The sequence below is a fragment of the Acinonyx jubatus genome, chromosome E4, assembly GCF_027475565.1.
Source record: "Acinonyx jubatus isolate Ajub_Pintada_27869175 chromosome E4, VMU_Ajub_asm_v1.0, whole genome shotgun sequence".
NCBI lineage: Eukaryota > Metazoa > Chordata > Mammalia > Carnivora > Felidae > Acinonyx > Acinonyx jubatus.
The window spans coordinates 8,306,072-8,324,102 of record NC_069395.1 but is presented as its reverse complement, the minus strand read 5'-3'; the positions used below and the strand labels follow the sequence as shown (position 1 = coordinate 8,324,102).

The 18,031-nt window shown below is 52.2% G+C and overlaps 1 protein-coding gene across 9 annotated transcripts in view; it reads right to left on the bottom strand.

The window, feature by feature from the left end:
* PBX1 (PBX homeobox 1) overlaps nucleotides 1–18,031 on the bottom strand; it is a 327,302-nt gene that overhangs the window by 167,729 nt on the left and 141,542 nt on the right. The window contains exon 2 of one of the 9 annotated variants that reach the window (XM_053208804.1): nucleotides 17,008–17,080. The exons of 7 other annotated variants lie outside the window; for them this stretch is intronic. In XM_053208804.1, coding sequence (XP_053064779.1) covers nucleotides 17,008–17,080 — 73 coding nt within the window. Of the gene's footprint in view, nucleotides 1–16,338; nucleotides 16,985–17,007; nucleotides 17,081–18,031 lie in introns of those variants that run through there. One more of the 9 variants, XM_053208801.1, reaches the window with a different exon arrangement.

Sequence of the window (18,031 nt, the reverse complement as noted above, 5' to 3'; positions counted from 1 at the left end):
TCAAGGTCACCTATAAAATGCTCAGCATGCACACCTGGGGAACATTAGTGAAGCTTTAGTAACTTGCTTTTCCATGCTAATGGCAACAAACAGAAAAGGGAGGGAATGCAGACAAGTGTCTTGGAAGGTGTTCCACAACAGGAAGCAACCGTGCTGTCACAGCAGAGGACCACAGTTCCAAGAAGTCAACTGCTTTTGCTTTCAGGTCATTATGCCTCCACCTCTCCCCTCTCCCGATCCTGGACAAAGAAAAGCAAACACCACCATCCCGTTTTAGGGACGGAGTCCCTGAGATTTGAAGTGGTGCCCGAAAGAGAATTCTGGCCACCCTGAGAATCACAGAGGAAGTCTGAAGACACTCTAGCCCCCAGCTTCATATGCCACCCAGTCAAAAGCCTACTCTGGGGCCCGGGGGGGGGGGGGGTGGGGGGGGGGAAAGGGGAGAATGACAGTGAGTCCCGTATTCCTTGGTGCAAAGATGACCTTTCGACCACAGAGCACAACTAGAGGAAGCCCCCTGTGTGACAATACCAAGAGGAAAATTCCAGAAACAGGAATAGACCGTCTGCCATGAGCTGGAGAATGCTCACAGACCCCTGGGATTATTAGAAAGAGCTTGACTGACAGAGACGCCCACACCCGTCCTAATTTATTGGGTCATGCCCTTACTGGTTCAGGTGAGTACAGCATGGTGCCTGCCTAAGATATTCTGACGCTCTTCCAGACAAAGCGATCCCCTCACCCTGCCCAAGAGGATTCCCCTAAAATCTGTCTTTTGTTACAAGAACAGTACAACCACTAGATGCCTTGTATACCCCGGAAAGGAAGCCATGGGAGCCCTAAGCCAACCGCAGCTCCAGTAGAGGGAAGCCCCTTCCCAGGACCAGAGATCACAAAGCCCAACAAGCCACGTCCCCCCCGGGCATCTCTGTTACCTTCATAGGCATCTCAGCACATCCCTGCCCAGTGCTATTCACACTGGAGAAGACACTGGCTGGGTCTGGGGGGCAGGGGTACTCAAGCTTCAGTGATATTTCTCCAAGTGAGATCCGCCCCCCCCCCTCGCTTCGGTGCTGGCAGAAAGCATTCTTTTTTTTTTTTTTTTAATTTTTTTTAACATTTATTCATCTTTGAGAGACAGAGCATGAATGGGGGAGGGGTCAAGAGAGAGAGAGACACAGAATCTGAAACAGGCTCCAGGCTCTGAGCTGTCGGTACAGAGCCCGATGCGGGGCTTGAACTCACAGACTGTGAGATCATGACCTGAGCTGACATTGGACGCTTACCCCACTGAGCCACCCAGGCGCCCCCAGAAAGCATTCTTGAGGGGTTCCTGTTCATGTCAGTAGACAGCCCGAGAAATAGTAGCTTTTGTTTCTGTGTCTTCTCCTAAATGAAGTTAGAAGGCCCCAGGGCTCTTGGGTACATCCCAGAGTCCTAGGAGACCTGCTTCCTTTGTGGCCAGGACTATCACGTGGGGAGTGACGTGCCGACTTTCACTACAGAGTACGAATGTCAGTCACAGGAGTCTCTCCGAGGGGGCAGCATGTTCACATAGGGAACCTCGGCACAATGGGGGACTTAACACACCGTAAAAGCCCCAGCAGGTTCTGCCACCTAGGAGCTGAGAATCCAGACAGGGTGAAATTTCCCATGAGCCCAGATAACTGTAAAAATGGCCTGCTATCATCAGACCCACAGGATTGTTTAAAAAAAAAAAAAAAAAGGAGGAAAGAAAATTAAAATATGCAGAACAGTGAAGGAGCATTTTCAGAAACGGAGAGCACAATCTTTCATTGTTTGCCCTGTCCTTATAATAAAAACACAGTGTCGGACCTGTCTGGACATGGGGACTTTCCGGTTTCCGTGTGAGGCTGGACATTTTACATTCAATACAAATGAGTTCCTCAAAATCAGAATCAATTGTCATAAAATGGAGGGAAGTGTTTTCCCAAGGGGCAAGCACTGGCGGTACAACTGGAAATGTTCAACTTGATTATAATGCTTCGCGAAAAGGTCAGCGTGGGATTTCAGAGCTGTACCTTGAGGACGTGCTCCGTGTTTGCAGGCAGGGGTGAAACGGGGAGACGCGGGCTGCCCAGGCTCGCACGTCCGCATCACTCTGATCACATGTCAGGGGGCCAGCAGCGGACCGTGTGCTTCGGAAAGCAAAGAGACGCGTGCGCACACTTGTACACGCACACGCAGTTAGACGCACGCATAGCCGCACACACTTGTGAGAGCCAAAGCACTTCCAAATTCGATGGCGGGAAGAATGGGCCATCACTGGCATGTTCACTGAACGTGACAAAAACAGTGTTCCCGTATAATCTCGTAAAGCACTGGATATCCATTTAGCGGGACACAGCACAGAATCACCTGGGGAGCTTTTCAAAAATGCACATGCCTGGGCCTCCCCACAGCCGGAGATTCTGATCCGGGACAGGTACGATGTTTACAAAGGTCTCCAGGCGATGCAAACACACCACGCGTCTCCTCCCTGGTTTTCTGTAAACACTATATTTACAACTCTAATTAACAGCCTAAGGCTTTCAAATCCTCCGGCCAAGTGAACACCTCCAGGTTCTGGCCGAATGTTTGTCACCGAATTGCATCATCATTAGGATCAGGGCTCATATTCTACATTTTACTGCAGACATCAAACCATGAGCTTCCTAACCTCCCCAGGCACAGGGCAAAGTACAGACAGAAGAATTTCCGGGAACCCTACCTCCGATTTAAACCTGCGGGAGGGTGCAGAGAAAAATGGCTCAGCATGGAGTTGCTTGCTCTGGGCCACTACCCTGACCATTTGTTCCCTCTCACAGCCCAGCATGCCTGTGTGGGCCTCCGGTAGCCCCCAGCTTGTTCGGTTTATCAGATCTGACGGGGTCACTGGCCGGGAGCAAGGCTGAGCAGAATTCTGAAACACTTCCGTGATCAACCAAAAGGTTGTCATGTGGCCATTTCCTGAGGGTCAGCCCTTCCTCTTTCAGTACCTCCAAGGGTGATTCAATTCGAGGGAGGAGGCTTTACCACAAACACTGGGAACACGCAGGGCCTCGGTCTCAATTCCAAAGAGACTGAAATTCAGCCTCACTCGCAATTCACGTTTCTACACTTCAAAACCTGAAATTCCAAAACAGATCGCTCTCTCAAAACCAGTCCCTGCCACAAAGAGAAGAGTGGGTGGCTACGTCTGCCATCTTTATAAAAAGTCCAGCTGACCAGAGAGTCAAAAGCGTGGTCATCTCCAGCCAGGCCGTCTCTGTCATCAGCTTTGATTTCACAAAGGAGCAGAGGTGGCTGAGTTCATCCCCAAAGCCCGGGCAATTCAAGGGTTGGCTGCTCGAGTGCTCCTCAGTCAGCGCCCAGTGGATGGATGCTCATCATGTGATAGTATTTAGGACCTCTAAAATCACTTTAGAGACTACATTTGTGGCCCAAATCCTAAATACTCCTAGTTGTCAAACATTCCTCCTTAGACCCACACATCTTAGAGTTAGTCCTAGCGAAGCAGCATCCAGAACGATGAAGGCCACCACACCTTGACCTCTCAGAGCTCCTGGATGGGATCCAGTTGGGATCTTCAATGGACAGTAGATTTTCACCTCCTGCACGGCTGTCTTCATGGGCATTGGGGTTGCAAAAAATAATATCTTTTTGCAAAAAATAATCTGGATTCTCCAAAGTTACCTTGAACATGCTGCAAGGCCAATGCAAGATATTTTTCTATGTTAATTGACATGTCTAAGCTTAGAGTCAAAAAACAAAAAACAAAATCAAACAAAACAAAAGGTGAAACATGCTGGTAATGGCAAGTTCACGCTTTTTTAGTACAGTATCGTAGCTCAGGAATCAGACTTAACTCCACGACAGAAGCATTAGGCACCGCTGGGCAAAGTCTTTAACTTTTTTTTTTCTTTTTAATGTTTGTTTATTTGAGAGAGAGAGAGAGACAGACCGAGCACGAGCCGGGGAGGGGCAGAGAGAGAGGGAGACACAGAATCTGAGACAGGCTCCAGGCTCCGCGCTGTCAGCACAGAGCCCGACGCGGGGCTCAAACTCACAAACCGTGAGATCGTGACCTGAGCCAAAGTCGGGCGCTTAACCGACTGAACCACCCAGGCTTCCCAGTCTTTAACTGTTTTGAACCATTCGGAACTATCCGAACTACTCAGAATAGTTTCTGAATCCATACAAATGGGATAACGTTACCTATCTTGGTATTTTTTTGAGGATTAAGTAAAAACAAAACGTGACGTCTGGCACATACTAAGTGCTAAAGAGATTGCTACTATGTTAAGCCATCGTCATTATGATTATTAACGGAGATTCATCTCCTTAAGGTCATACTGGGTACTGTTGTTAGCGATAGGCTAGAACTGGAGGGGAGCAGGTATTAATTCCACTCAGCGCTCTGAAACCGCCGTCTCCCCCTAGTGGAAGCCTATTAATTTATTTGTTTTTGAACTTGGAAGGGTTCGGCCAAAGGCACACCTGTTTCCAGACGGGGCTCTATGAAATAAATGCTTCATTTTGTTTCTCCGTCAGAAACGGGGCCCTAGTCCACGTAGGGGATACGTCTAGAGAGCGTTTGTTCTAACTTTCTGGAGCTAACACACACCTGCCCAAGTAGCGGGGCTGATGTACTCCCACTATCCTGGAGCTCCTAAGACGGTCCCAGCTGCTGCTGGAAGGATTTTTAGATGCATTATTTATTTGAACACCTGCCTGACAGAGCTCAGTCTAGGAAGGGAGGGGACACTGGGACACCCAGGGATTCCTTCCCGATACAGTTGCATTTGCTGGTCTCTATTCAGCCTGTGGCCATTGAAGGGCCTTCCTCCTCCCCAAGTCTGGTTCTGACCGCACCACGCACCAGGTGGATAAAAGTCTTCAAAGAAAACACAACACACGCCGCTTAAAAAAAAAAAAAGTTTATTTATTTATTTTGAGAGAGAGAGGAAGACCAGGTGAGCACAAGCAGGGGTGGGGGGCAGGGAAAGAAGGACAGAGAGAATCCCAAGCAGGCTCCGTAATGTCAGCGCACAGCCCAACGCGGGGCTCGAACCCACGAACCACGAGATCGTGACCTGTGTCCAAATCAAGAGCCGGACGCTTAACTGACGGAGCCACCCGTGTGGCCCCCGTGCCATGTTCTTAAACAGAGGCTCTCAAGTCATCCAAGAACCTGAAGCCAATGCCATGCCAAAGCGTGGCAGACACAGAGCACCCTGCCCTGGCAGCTATTAACACATCAGTCGCTCTCAGCTGTCCTCCCCATGGTGGCACACTTACTTCCAAAGGTGGTATCGCTTCCATTATTTTTACTGGAAGGAAAACTGAGACACAGCAAGAGCTGCTGCACAACTGTCACCCCCTTTCCCATTTTCCTGCCCTTATTTCTATGGTTCGCCTGAAGCACAAGAACCATTCTTCCCTTCTGCCGACTTCAAACCTACCCATTTCCTTTTTTTTTTTTATTTTTCTTTTAACTTTTATTCATTTTTGAGAGACAGAGAGAGACACAGTGTGACTGTGGGAGGGGCAGAGAGCAAGGAAGACACAGACAAAGCAGGGTCTAGGCTCTGAGCTGTCGGCACAGAGCCCGACGCGGGGCTCGAACTCACGGACCGCGAGATCACGACCTGAGCTGAAGTCGGACGCTCAACCGACCAAGCCCCCCAAGTGCCCCAAACCTACCCATTTTTCAACCCCGAGCTCCAGCTCCCTTCCCCGACCAGCCATGTCCCACCATCACCACCACCACCCTGGAACCGAACTGCTGTCTGCCTCCAAAACTGAATATTGCCCGTATCATCACATTTAATATTTGAACTATGTTCCGCATTGAGCCGTCACAGCTGCAGTGTCTTTAGGTCTTGTAAGAAAGGAATTGCATATGTTTTCCTTAACTGTTTGTAACTCGGCACCAGGCACGCGGTGGGTGATGAACGCCAGTCTGAAGGCTGACTGAAAGGCCCTCGCCAAGCCACGCAGCAATCTGCCATTATAAAAATATTCGCAGGAAAAATTCTTGCTGCCAGCGCACGGGGTTGGTTCACCAGGTCGTACTTTCTCTGCACACTCCGCCTTGGGCTAAATTGCCTAATTTTTCAATATTTAGTCTTCCCATTCTGTTCAAGGGGGTAAGGATCTTATTATTTATTTAACTCACAGGAGTCTTAAGCGACCGACTTGTTTATGGAAGGTTGGGAGATCCCAGAATGAATGATGCCGCGTTTAGTGCAGAGTGCGGCCGCCTTACGCAGACCAGTGGGCGGTGTGTTCAGAGTCCTGCGCAGAGAAACACCACTTGGCAGTCACCACACACACCGTTGTCATGTGATCTGGAAACATCTCACTGGCATAACTCATACGCAGAATGTCTTTCTATGTAATGACCCAAATATGCCAGTCACGTGCCTCTGAGAAGCAAGTAAGATTCCAGAGAACTGCAGTTTTGTTATCCCCCCCCAGCCCCCCAACTCCCAAGTAATCTCTCTGCCTTGGAGTTGGACCCTCTGAACGGCGGCCTTCAAAGTCTGTGTGGAGAGTCTGCCTCTGTGTGTAGTCATCTCAGGGTGATGAGGAAAGGAGCCTGGTATACAAAGGGCCCTGGTAGGTAGGGTGAGTGAAGGTCCCAAGATACAGATTTTTAACCGACGGACAGAATTTATGCTTCGAGGGGAAAAGCGTATCCCGGCCAGGATTTCTGAGTCAGAGGAACAGACTCCGATAATCCACAGGCTTTCAATCCAGCCTCTCGCTTTGAAGGCCTGGGCCAGTGAAGCAAAAGTAGACATACCTACATTTAACTCACCCACTCATCAAGTACCTCCTGGGATCCAGGTGTTATTTAGACACTAGAAAAGAGCAAGTTAAATCAGGTCTTCACCCGGGGTGACGTTCCCCGTCCGTCACCGGGAGACATGGAAAGATCCCACAGCAACACAACTGGAGGAGGTTCCTGGACAACTCAAGAACGCACCGGACTCCTGTTGCTGAGAACCCAAAGTCAACTGACCCTCAGGAGCACGGGGTCTCCCCAAGGCTCCGTGAACAACCAACCGCAAGGCAAACACACACCAACAAAAATTCCCTGATTATAATTGGGCCTCTGCAGGACCCAGAGGTCTGTCATCAGAACCGCCCAAGATCCCATCACCATTTTTCACTGTTTCTGCTGAAAGAGATTTAAGAAATGCGAGGCTGGGAAGGCGCACACAACTTAGAAAAATCATTTCGTGAAAGAGTCATCGCTGGAGAAGTCCAATTCAAAGACCTATTCAAAGTCCTATTCATCCGTTCACTCACTCCACCATTCAACAGTCAACATCTCTTGAGCAGCTCCACGTGCAGAGAGAGGTGAGAGCTGGTGTCTTGGGAAACACGGGGATGGGCGGCACAGTCCCAGCTCTCGAGGAACTTACAAAATCAATCGGGGAATCACAAGCCTCATTTTACAGAGGAGTAAACAGTGGCATAGAGAGTTCAGGGATGTATTTTAAATTCTTCATCCCACAACTAAGTCATCCTGTAAGGTCATCATAAAGATGAAAAAGCACTGGGCTAGAAGGCAGGACCATTCTCCTCGTCCCTAGTCGGAGCCCCCAGTTCAGGCTTACGGGGCAGATGCCCCTCCCTGGGGTTTCAATTTCCTCATCTCCACAACGAGGAGATAATTCTTTAGAGTGGGTCCCTCCAGCTCTAAGATTCCATGACTCGAACACATATGACCAATAATGTTTGGGAGTTAGAATCTCTCGGGGAGGGGATTTTAATGACAATGGTTACTCCACTGATGTAAAGTCCTACCGAAAGGAATATGGGAGCCATTCCATTCCATTGACATGGCTGTATTTTTTCTTAGAAGGTGCGTAGCCCTAGGTGGGATACGTTCTCTTCTGTGGACTTTCTACCTGGTATTCTGCCATCTTAGCAACAGTGGCAGAGAAAGCTGGAGCCCTTCCCTACATCTCCCTGCAGCCCCTGCTAATTGCCTATAACACAGGGTAATAAGTGTTTGCAAGAGCTATGTTGCCCCCTGTAAGAATAACTGCTCCAAAGATAATGTAACCAGTCTATGTGCGATGTGACAAATGGGGACTTGGACTACGTGTAAAGAACTCTTAATTAAAGGTTTAATAGACAGTGAGAGGACTGAACTAGATCATATGCAAGGTCTCTTCCAGCTTTAGATTTTTATATTATATTACTATGAATTCAGGGAAGATATTGCAAAAGATCCCTTTATGTTGAGTTCACCAGTGCCTCTGAAACGTTAACCGAAATCATTTATATCCCATTGACTACATTGTATATTATTATGTATTATCTCCAAAAAAGGAGAATAAAAGTCGGCGTGGAAGAACCTCCAAGTGGATTTTTAAAAACAGACTGTTTAATAATTTCATTACATTTCCGACCGTCCCCAGAGGTTTTCTCTGAACTTGGGGGGGACGTCTCCAAAACTGCCAATCGGCTGGCCATTTTGCAACACGGGAGCTATAAAATCATATATGGGGAGATCTAAATGATGGAGAGATTTCTACTTAATTTTTCCCTTCCTGCTCCCACGTATCAATTGTCCTTAAAACTCATTTTTTTGTTTTTGTTTTTTCAGTGGTAGACACACAGGTGGTTCTTATTTCAGGCGGTTCCAAAGGTTCTGCTATTCAAAGATTAATGAATAAAAGGAGCCTTGTAAATAGATTTGCATGATAATGGTGATAATGCTCTCCGCTGCCTTCTGTGCTTACTTGGATCTGTGTGCCCCTGAAAACGCTTCCCTCCCCCCCCCCCCCGCCCCCCAGGCACCGGTCCCCTGGCCCCTCTTTCCCGCCACCTGACTCCACTCACTCAGTCTTAGGCAGACAAAAGTGAGTCGGGAATTGGGCAGCTGCACAGAGAGCAGGAAGAGGAGAGAAAGAAAACAGAGAAGAGAGATGGAGACAGACAGACAGACAGACAGACAGAAGCAGAGTAGAGACTAAAATGCCATGGGGCGCCTGGGTAGCTCAGTAGGTTAAGAGTCCCACTCCGGCTCAGGTCACGATCTCACGGTTCGTGGGTTCGAGCCCGCATCAGCCTGGAGCCTGCTTCTGAGTCTGTGTCTCCCTCTCTCTCTCTCTCCTCTCCCCTGCTCACGCTCTTGTCTTTCTCTCTCTCAAAAATAAATGAACGTTGAAAAAAATAAAATAAAATGCCTAATGCGCTTTAGGCTAGGAAGGTTTCTGCAGAATGAACAGAGAAAAGAAATACCAGACTTCCAGACTTCCACCGTCTTCGGCAAACAATACCTTCAAACTTCCCTTCTGCTTATGGCATCTGCTGCCCAGCACTATTATAGCCTCCCCCCTACATTTTATTTTCACCACATGCTTGACGACCTCACGTAGTATCTTTTTGTCTCAAATCCGTAACTGTTCTAGAACCACACATATGTCAAGGCCCAGGCGTAACCTGTTTCAGAGAGTTGGGTCTAGGAGCAAAAGCTATAGATCTGGCTTTTATCCATCTCTGTAGAGGGTCAAGTTCAAAGGGCTCTTCCTTGAAGGCTTTGCCGGAAACCTACCCCTCTCTGAAAACCAACAGTTTCTCCCTGGGGGCTGAGTACCAGCTATTAAGCCATGAGGTCATGGTGCCTCAGGTTCTAGACTTCCCTGAGCCTCCCTCCATGTCCTCTCTCCACGCTTTGGGGGGCGGGCCTGCCTGTGTTCCTCTCACCCCCCAACCCACTGTGTGGTCTCTAAGCCAGTGTGAGGATGATGAATTGGGCAGGGAATGTCATTCTGGAGGAATGCCACGAAGACGCCCCAGCAAAGTGGATTAAGACAGAAAGCAAAAGTCAGTCCCTGCGGCACGGGAGGATGGGGGAAGAACCGAGCACCTAGGCCTGGCGATCCAGATGATCCAGATGGAGACTCCCAACGGCGGGAAGATGCTAAGCCATCAGGGCCCACACACCAGGCCAGCCCCTCGCCTTCCTTTGTCTCCCAAGACCTGCATGTGTTTTCCCTCATTTGAACGGAGCCCTGAGCGCCGGAAGCCGGGCTGACCCTCTGCCTCTCATGTTGATTAACATCCCGCAGGGGCACACGGTGCTCCCCGCCCCCCCTCTTCCTCTGCGCCTTCTGATATCAAACCGGGAAAAGGGAATCTAAAAATAAAGCCGGGGCCAGAGTGTGTACCACTCGATTGGGCTCCTGTGCTCACAGATCTGCTTATTTTGGCCTATCTCTCCCCAGCGATAAGGCTGCTAACAGCCTGTTATCAGCCAGTTGGTGAAAATGTGCTCCAGCCTGATTAGGCCTCAGTCTTTGCCAAGGTTATAAACAGCCGTTATCGTTTTCCCGAACAGAATAATCCGGACAGTATCAGCTCAGAAACATATGGGCCACACAGAGAAGATAGCCGCTGACGGACACTTCATTTTAATTGTAACGAGTGGGTAGCAGCAGCCGGCAGACAGCAGACAGAGAGCCCCCGATTGGCGGCCGGGCTGTTGTTTTTTTTTTTTTAAATCCCTTCCTCCTTCCCTGGTTTCCGACGCCTAAACCGCTTTGATATTCTGGGTGGCATAATGAACCGGACCCTACCCCAGATGCTACCAGTCGCCAAGCATGACCCTCCCCGAAAAGGCAGATGGGACCTTTCTGATTCTCTCATGGAAAAGAAAAGGCAAAAGAAAAAAAAGCAAAAAGGGGAACAAGGGGAGAACTCCTGCAGCGCTCTCTGCTCTTCAGCCCCCAGTTCAACTTCGATAACCTGTCTGCTCACCCCACCCTGATCTCATCCCCACGGCCGTGCATCTTCGGGGACCCCACCCGGGGCCCTCAGCACGAGCGGGGGGATATCTGTAATGGAGCGTGTATGCAATTCCCTCCAACGTCCCACACCCGGACGCACATCAACCGCGAGGACGCTGGCGGGGGACCAGCCTCTGCTGGCGGGGACCTTGTGTCCCGAAAGCAATTTCCCCAATCTGGTTTCTCCCCATGCTCTTTCCTGGCAGACTTGTTCCTCAGGCTTGTCACAGGAGAGTCAACTACCTGGAGCCGTGGAGGGGAGGGAGGGGACAGAGCGCAAAGACAATCGCGAAGGTCAAAGTTCCGCCCAAAGCGTTCATCCCCCCTCTGCCTCCGGGTCCGCAGGCGTCTCTCGGTGGCTGACAGCGCGGCCCCGGGTCGAGGCGGTTGGCCCGTGGCCAACGGCCACCCTGTCTTTTCACGGGATGCCATTTCCCCTCACGTGTCAGCAGAAGCGAGTGGAAGGAAGGGGGCTGAAGAACAGGGAGGAAGGGTGATGGCAAGAGGGGGCGCCTCCCCGCACCCAGCAGCAGGCGCGGTCTGCCATCACTGCCCAGCCACGCGGGCTCCCACCTGGTGGCCCAGATGCGGCAGCGAGAGCAGTTGGGGTTCCGAGGAAGAGAAGCACGGGCACCCCCACCTTGGACTCAACTGTCGCTGTTCACGCTTCTGCTCAACATCAGAAGACGTTAAGCACCTTCAACTTGGGCCTTTTTTCTCCTTCCCTTCTCCCAACTTTCGCCCTTAAACCCTCAGGAGTGCTTTCCCTTTCCCCGTCGAAGGCGGCACCTGCCAAGGCCGGCCGGCGCACACACTCCGTGAATTCAACAGCACTGGAGAAGTCTCCCGTTTAAACTCAACTTGTGGGGGCCTTCTAACAAGGACGAAAGCGCAGAACTGAAACGAGAAAAAGGAAAGAGGATAAGTGAGCCCAGAAGTTCCTCCCTACCCACAACGGTGCCTCTCCTCTGACATCAGTTTCTCATTCTGCAGAGAGAGGATGGTATCGCTTTGCCCGGGGAAGAAACAGTAACAACAGCTAATATTTCCCGAGCACAGGTGCACAGGCCGGGCACAAGCCAAAGCATCCTGTACGCGCTTGCTGATTTAATCCTCAGAATGATTCTATGATTCACGCCCAGGTGACCAGCTCCCAAGCCGCATCTACGCAATGCCAGCGTCTCCTGGGTCCCCGGGAGCTCACATCCAGGGTACACCCTTTCCTGGAGCGGCCCCCTCATCTCTCTTCCTCCACATGCACTCCTCCACGGATTTACAGGGGGCTCATGAGAAGCCCACCTCCAGACTGACCAAGTGCTCTGGCCCCCAAGACTTCTGGTATTTCAGTGTCGATGCCTGTAGTAATACCAAATTCAAAAGAAAGAGAGAGAGAATTCTGCTGCCAGCTGAAATGAGCCTGAGGCACATTTTGGTTTTAATTCTTTTTTTTTTTTCATGGCTTTTCAACACCTGCTCTCGCTCTTCCGCTCGCCCTCCAAAACGTGGCTTAGGGTGCCTTGCGGTATCACCGCGAGACTGGCCAGCAGATCCGTGCAAGACTCTGCAGTGGGTGGTCTGTGTGCAGTGTCTTGGTGGTCTTCAGCTCAGTCCCCCCGGACCAAGTTTCAAGGTCACAATGGTCTTCCCCTAGTTGCCACCGGAATCTGAAAATATCCGGGAAACGTGAGAATCCCCCTCGGAACCCACGAGCGGGCTCAGAGGCAGTTTATTCAACTTCAAGTGGTCCCCCCCTCTTTTTTCTGTTTTTGTTTCCTTATTCTTTCTGTTTCACTGGACCCTGCTTTGTTCTGCTACAGTTTGGGGCTATCAAGCCTGCAGGATTTCCTGCAACAAGCAGCTGGACCTATCTCTCCGGTGGGTCTGCTTCCCATTTCGTCCACGGCCCTCTTTTCGCCTGAGAAGCGTCCACTTCCGTAGAAAGCAAGCCAGTCCTCTCCGAGTCAGCAACGGAGGTAGATGGAGCCTTCGGGGTAGTGGATGTGGACGAAGCGGCCACAAAAAGTGGGCTGGGCTGCCGCCGTCTTGTCTCTGCTCAGTTGCCAGCGTGGCGGACCGTGTCCCGCCTTCTCAAGAGCATGTGTGGCCCCACTGCCGTTGCCCACTCGCTCGGGTGTCCCCGCGGCTGTGAGCACCTGAAGGACCAGGGCCCCGTCTTCCTCCAGTCGGTATGCCCGGCACACAAGCACGGAACGCGGCACACAGGAAGCACTCAACAAACAGCGGCTGAAGCGAGGAAAAGATCCAGGTCGAACCTGCGGAGGTGGGTGTTCGAGGCCAAGTTTTTCGGAGGCAGTCTTGATTCAACACCTGGCTCCCCCCCCCCCCCCAACTCTGCCGTGGCCTCAGTTTCTCCATCTCTCAAATGAGGATAAAGTACGTGTGCCAGAGATTTGTTGCGATTGTGTTGCGGAGCACCTGGGTGGCTCCGTCAGTTGTGTGCCAGGCTCCTGATTTCGCCTCGGGTCATGACCGCACGGTTCACAAGTTCGAGCCCTGCCTCGGGCTCTGCACTGCCGATCCTCGGGATACGCTCTCTCCCTGCCCCTCCCCCACTCGTTCTCCCCCCCGCAACTCTCTGTCTCCCCGTCAAAATAAGTAAGTAAACTTAAAAAACAAAACAAAACACTGCAACCAAAAATAACAGGCGGACTTTGTAGATATCGATTTGCAGAGCGGCGCCTGGTGGCTCAGCCAGTGAAGCATCAGACTCTCGGTTTCAGGCTCAGGGCGTGACCTTGCGGTTCACGAGTTCGGGTCCAGCCTCGGGCTCCGCGCCCACCGTGAGGCGCCTGCTCGGGGGCAAATGCACTTTTAAAATAGAAAGCCCTGGGCCCACTTAGAAAACGGTGTCCTGATAAGCAGTGCTGTTTCTGAACGTGCGTCCCTCGCTCCCCGACACCCGCCCCTTACCCAGCCGCTCTGGTGGCCGTCCCGCTCCGACCAAAGAAAAGGCCGCATCCGGGCACCCGGGTTCCAACCCCTGTCGCGCCAGAACTCCGAAGGGCCCCCCGCGTCGCTCGGCCTCCGCGGCTTCTGCGGCCCGGGCTTGGCCGCGGTCGCTCCGCGTCGCCTGGCCGCAGGCCGGCGAGGAGACGGCGTGACCTCCCGGACGGGGACGCGTGGGGGGAAAGCGAGGCCAGATGTCACGTCCCCTGCCAAGTCTCGCACCGGCGACGCCCTTCCGAGTCCGGCACCGGGCGGACCTGGCGCGGGGCCTCCCTTCGGGACGGTCCTTCCCGCGGTCCCTGCCGGACATCGCCCCCCGCCCGGCCCAGCCCCGGCCCCCCTCGCCCACAGAAGCCCCCCCCACCTCGGCCCCCAACTTCTCCTCGGCTCCCCCACCCCCCCGCCACGCTCCTGGGTCTGGAGCCTCGTAACCCATTTGCCCTCCCCGGGGGGCCCGGCGGCTCGGGGTCCCGGGCCCAGAACCGCGCTTTCCTTGCTGCCCCCGCCGGGAAGCGGGACCCAATTCCCAGACCGCTCTGCTGGGCGAGCATCGAGGCCTCACCGGAGCCCGGAGGACGGCGTCTGTGCTCCCGTGCACGCGCACGCACACCCGCTCGCACACACACTCACACGCACACACTCCCTCTCTCTCTCACACACACACATACACTGTCTCTCACACATTCACATTCCCCCCCCACACACACTCACATGCACACTGTCACACACATACTCTCACACACTCACACGCTCACACACACGGCCTCACACACACATTCCCCCCCCCACACTCTCACATGCACACTCCCCCTCACACACACAATCTCACACACACTCACACCCCCCCCACTCTCGCACACTCCCTCTCACACACATACACTCTCACACGCTCACACACACACGGTCTCACACACACACATCCCCCCGCACTCCCACACACATACACTCTCACACACTCACACCCCCCCACTGGCACATACACTTGCACACTCCCTCTCACACATGCTCTCACACACATTCACCCCCCCACACACATGCACACTCCCCCTCACACACTATCTCACACACACTCTCACATGCACACTCACGCTCACACACATTCCCCCACACTCACACACTCTCCCTCACACACAGTCTCTCACACACACTCACATCCCCCCACACTCTCGCACACACACACACATTCCCCCACACACTCACATGCACACTCCCTCACACACGCACACACAGTCTCTGATACACATGCACACACACATGCTCTCACACACACACATCCCCCCACACTCGCACTCCCACACACACACTTTCACACACTCACACTCCCCCACTTGCACATACACTCACATGTACATTCCCTCTCACACATGCTCTCACACACATTCACCCCACACACACACACGCACACTCCCTCACACACTATCTCACACACACTCTCACATGCACGCTCACACACATTCCCCCACACTCACACACTCTCCCTCACACACATACACTGTCTCACACACACTCACATCCCCCCACACTCGCACACTCTCGCACACGCTCACACACACATTCCCCCATACTCACTCTCACATGCACACTCCCTCTCACACGCACACTGTCTCTGATACACATGCACACTCACACACATGCTCTCACACACACATTCCCTCCCACACTCGCACACTCACATGCTCTCACACACACATTTCCCCCCCATACTCTCGCACACACTCTCACATGCACACACTCCACATACAGACTCCCTCTCACACACACACACTCTGTCTCACACACTCACATTCCCCCCACACTCGCACACTCTCACATGCATACTCCCTCACAGATACTGTCTCACACACGCTCTCTCACACACACACTCACATTCCCCAGACACATACTCTCCTGCACACACATCTACATACACACTCCCTCTCACACACACACAGTCTCACACACACATTCTTACACATTCACATTGTCACACACGGTCCCACACACTCACGCTCCCTCACACGCAGTCTCTCACACATACGCTCTCACACTCACCCCCCCACTCATACTCTTACACACATTCACACGCACTGCCACGTACGCACACAATCTCTCACACACGATTACGCACATTCCCACACTCCTGGTCTCTCACGCTTGCGCCCACACCCGCTCACACCCCCGCGAGGGTGGCCGTCCCGTCAGCCCCAGCGCGGCTCTCCTCTGTCCCGTGTCGGTCCCGGTCCCCACCCCCCCCACCCCCCCCCACCCCCCGGCGGGAACCGTGCCAAACAGCACGACAGCCCGTTCCGGCGTCAGGGCACGAGAAACCCGGGGACACCGGGGCCCAGGCTTCAGGTCACAGCTGCTGCCTCCGCTAGTCGGAGTCCCGCCCTCCGCGCCGGCGGGGCTGGGGTCGGAAACCCCGGCGTCCCCCGCAACACTCACGGACGTCCCCGACACTCGCCGTCCCCTGTCATCCCTGCTCGTTCCCTCTCGGCCTCCCCCGAGGAGTCCGCAGCCCCCCCCCCCCCCCCCGACCCAACGCAGCAGGTGGCGAGCCGGCCGAGGACGTCAGTACCTGGGGACACGCCTGAGAGTCGACTCCACCTGGGAACTTGGCTGTGACTGGGGTTCTTGTCTTCTTCGGTGGCCCCTTTGCCCCGGTTGAGGGTTTTCCTAAGACTGCCAGCCGCCACCTCCCCCGCGGTCCCTGGAAGCAGGACTGAGGACGCCAGGGCTAAACGGGACCCGAGCAAGACCCTCCCCCGTCTTCGCCAGGAGTGCTTCCGGGGGGGAGGGCTGTGTGCACCTGACTCTGTGAGTTTGCGCCTCGGGGTTCTCATCACGATTTACGTCAGAGGCCGCACGCGGTGTTCCACTCCGTAAAGCGCGGACGCCATCGTTTGTAGGCGTGGCCCGCAGCCCACCAACGAGGGGCCAAGCACGTCCTCCGATGGCCAAGTTCAAAGACGGGCACATTGCGCGTGAGACTCCAGAGCAGCCATACACGACGAGTGCCCACACGGGCATGGCTCTTGGTTTAAAAACTCAAGAAGGTGGATCACGGTCTAAGGAAACCAACGGAACTACAGGGCTGATGGTGAACAAAGCTTTTGATTTGCCAGGAGGATCACCAGAGGTGTCTCACCAAGAGCCCCCAGCCTTCCAACCGCACGATCTGCCTTCCAACCATATAATTCACATCCAGCTTATCAGAAAAACATTTAGTGCCTAAAGCGAGTTATACCATATTTGTTAAGGATGTCACACATCTTTGCAAAGAAAACCTCTGATCCGCCTCTAGGGTAGGGCCCAATGACCTATAAAGACGGCAAGAAGAGGAGAAAAGATATATTGCCTTGTGGCTAACATCCCCCGCCATCCAAGGCCACAGAGACCAAAAAGAACAGCGGCTGCACAAAATAACAGAATCAAGACACCTTCAAGCTACCCCTCACTAAGTCACAAGTGTCTAGAATTTTTAAAAAGAAGACAAAAAAAAAAAAAAAACCCACAGAATTCCAAAACGCAGGCAAAATAAAACGAAAGGCCTATTATAACTTACTGTCTTTCGAAAACATAATATCCTAATTATTCTGTAAATGTCATGGCCATTAGGCAAATTAACACGAAATCCCAGATCAAAGTGCCATTCACACATAGATACTTACATAACATTAGGTGGCTGAAGGTGAACAGGTGCTATAAACAGCTTCTTTGAATGTTTTTAATGTGTCCGCTAGTAAAACCTTCTGAAGAGGTTAAAAAAATTCTAGAGCACAAATTGAAAATTAAAGGCAAGTTGATGGTACCTCAAAATTAAGCATGTCAAGTGAGAAAATTATAATCAACGTGTCTCTGTACTTCTGAACCCCTTCACCGCGAAGGCACATAATACAAACACGTGTATGTTTATGCACACAGGATTCTGCATGTGCATAGGAAAAGTCAAAGAGGCTAACACATATGAGTGGTTAATCATAAGAGACTACGGAGAGAATCTGCAATCCAGACTGATAAATGGATATACTCGCAAACACATGCCCTCAGACCCAGGCAAGTAAACAGAACATGTCCTGTTATAGAGTCAGGTGATCCTGAGAGATTATATGTAACATTTTATTACTTATTTATTTTAATTTTATTTTTTAAGTGTTTATTTATTTTTGAGAGAGAAAGAGAGAGGAGAGAGAGAGAGAGAGAGAGAGAGAGAGAAAACACAAGCAGGGGAGGGGCAGAGGGAGGGACAGGGAGACTCAGAATCCGAAGCA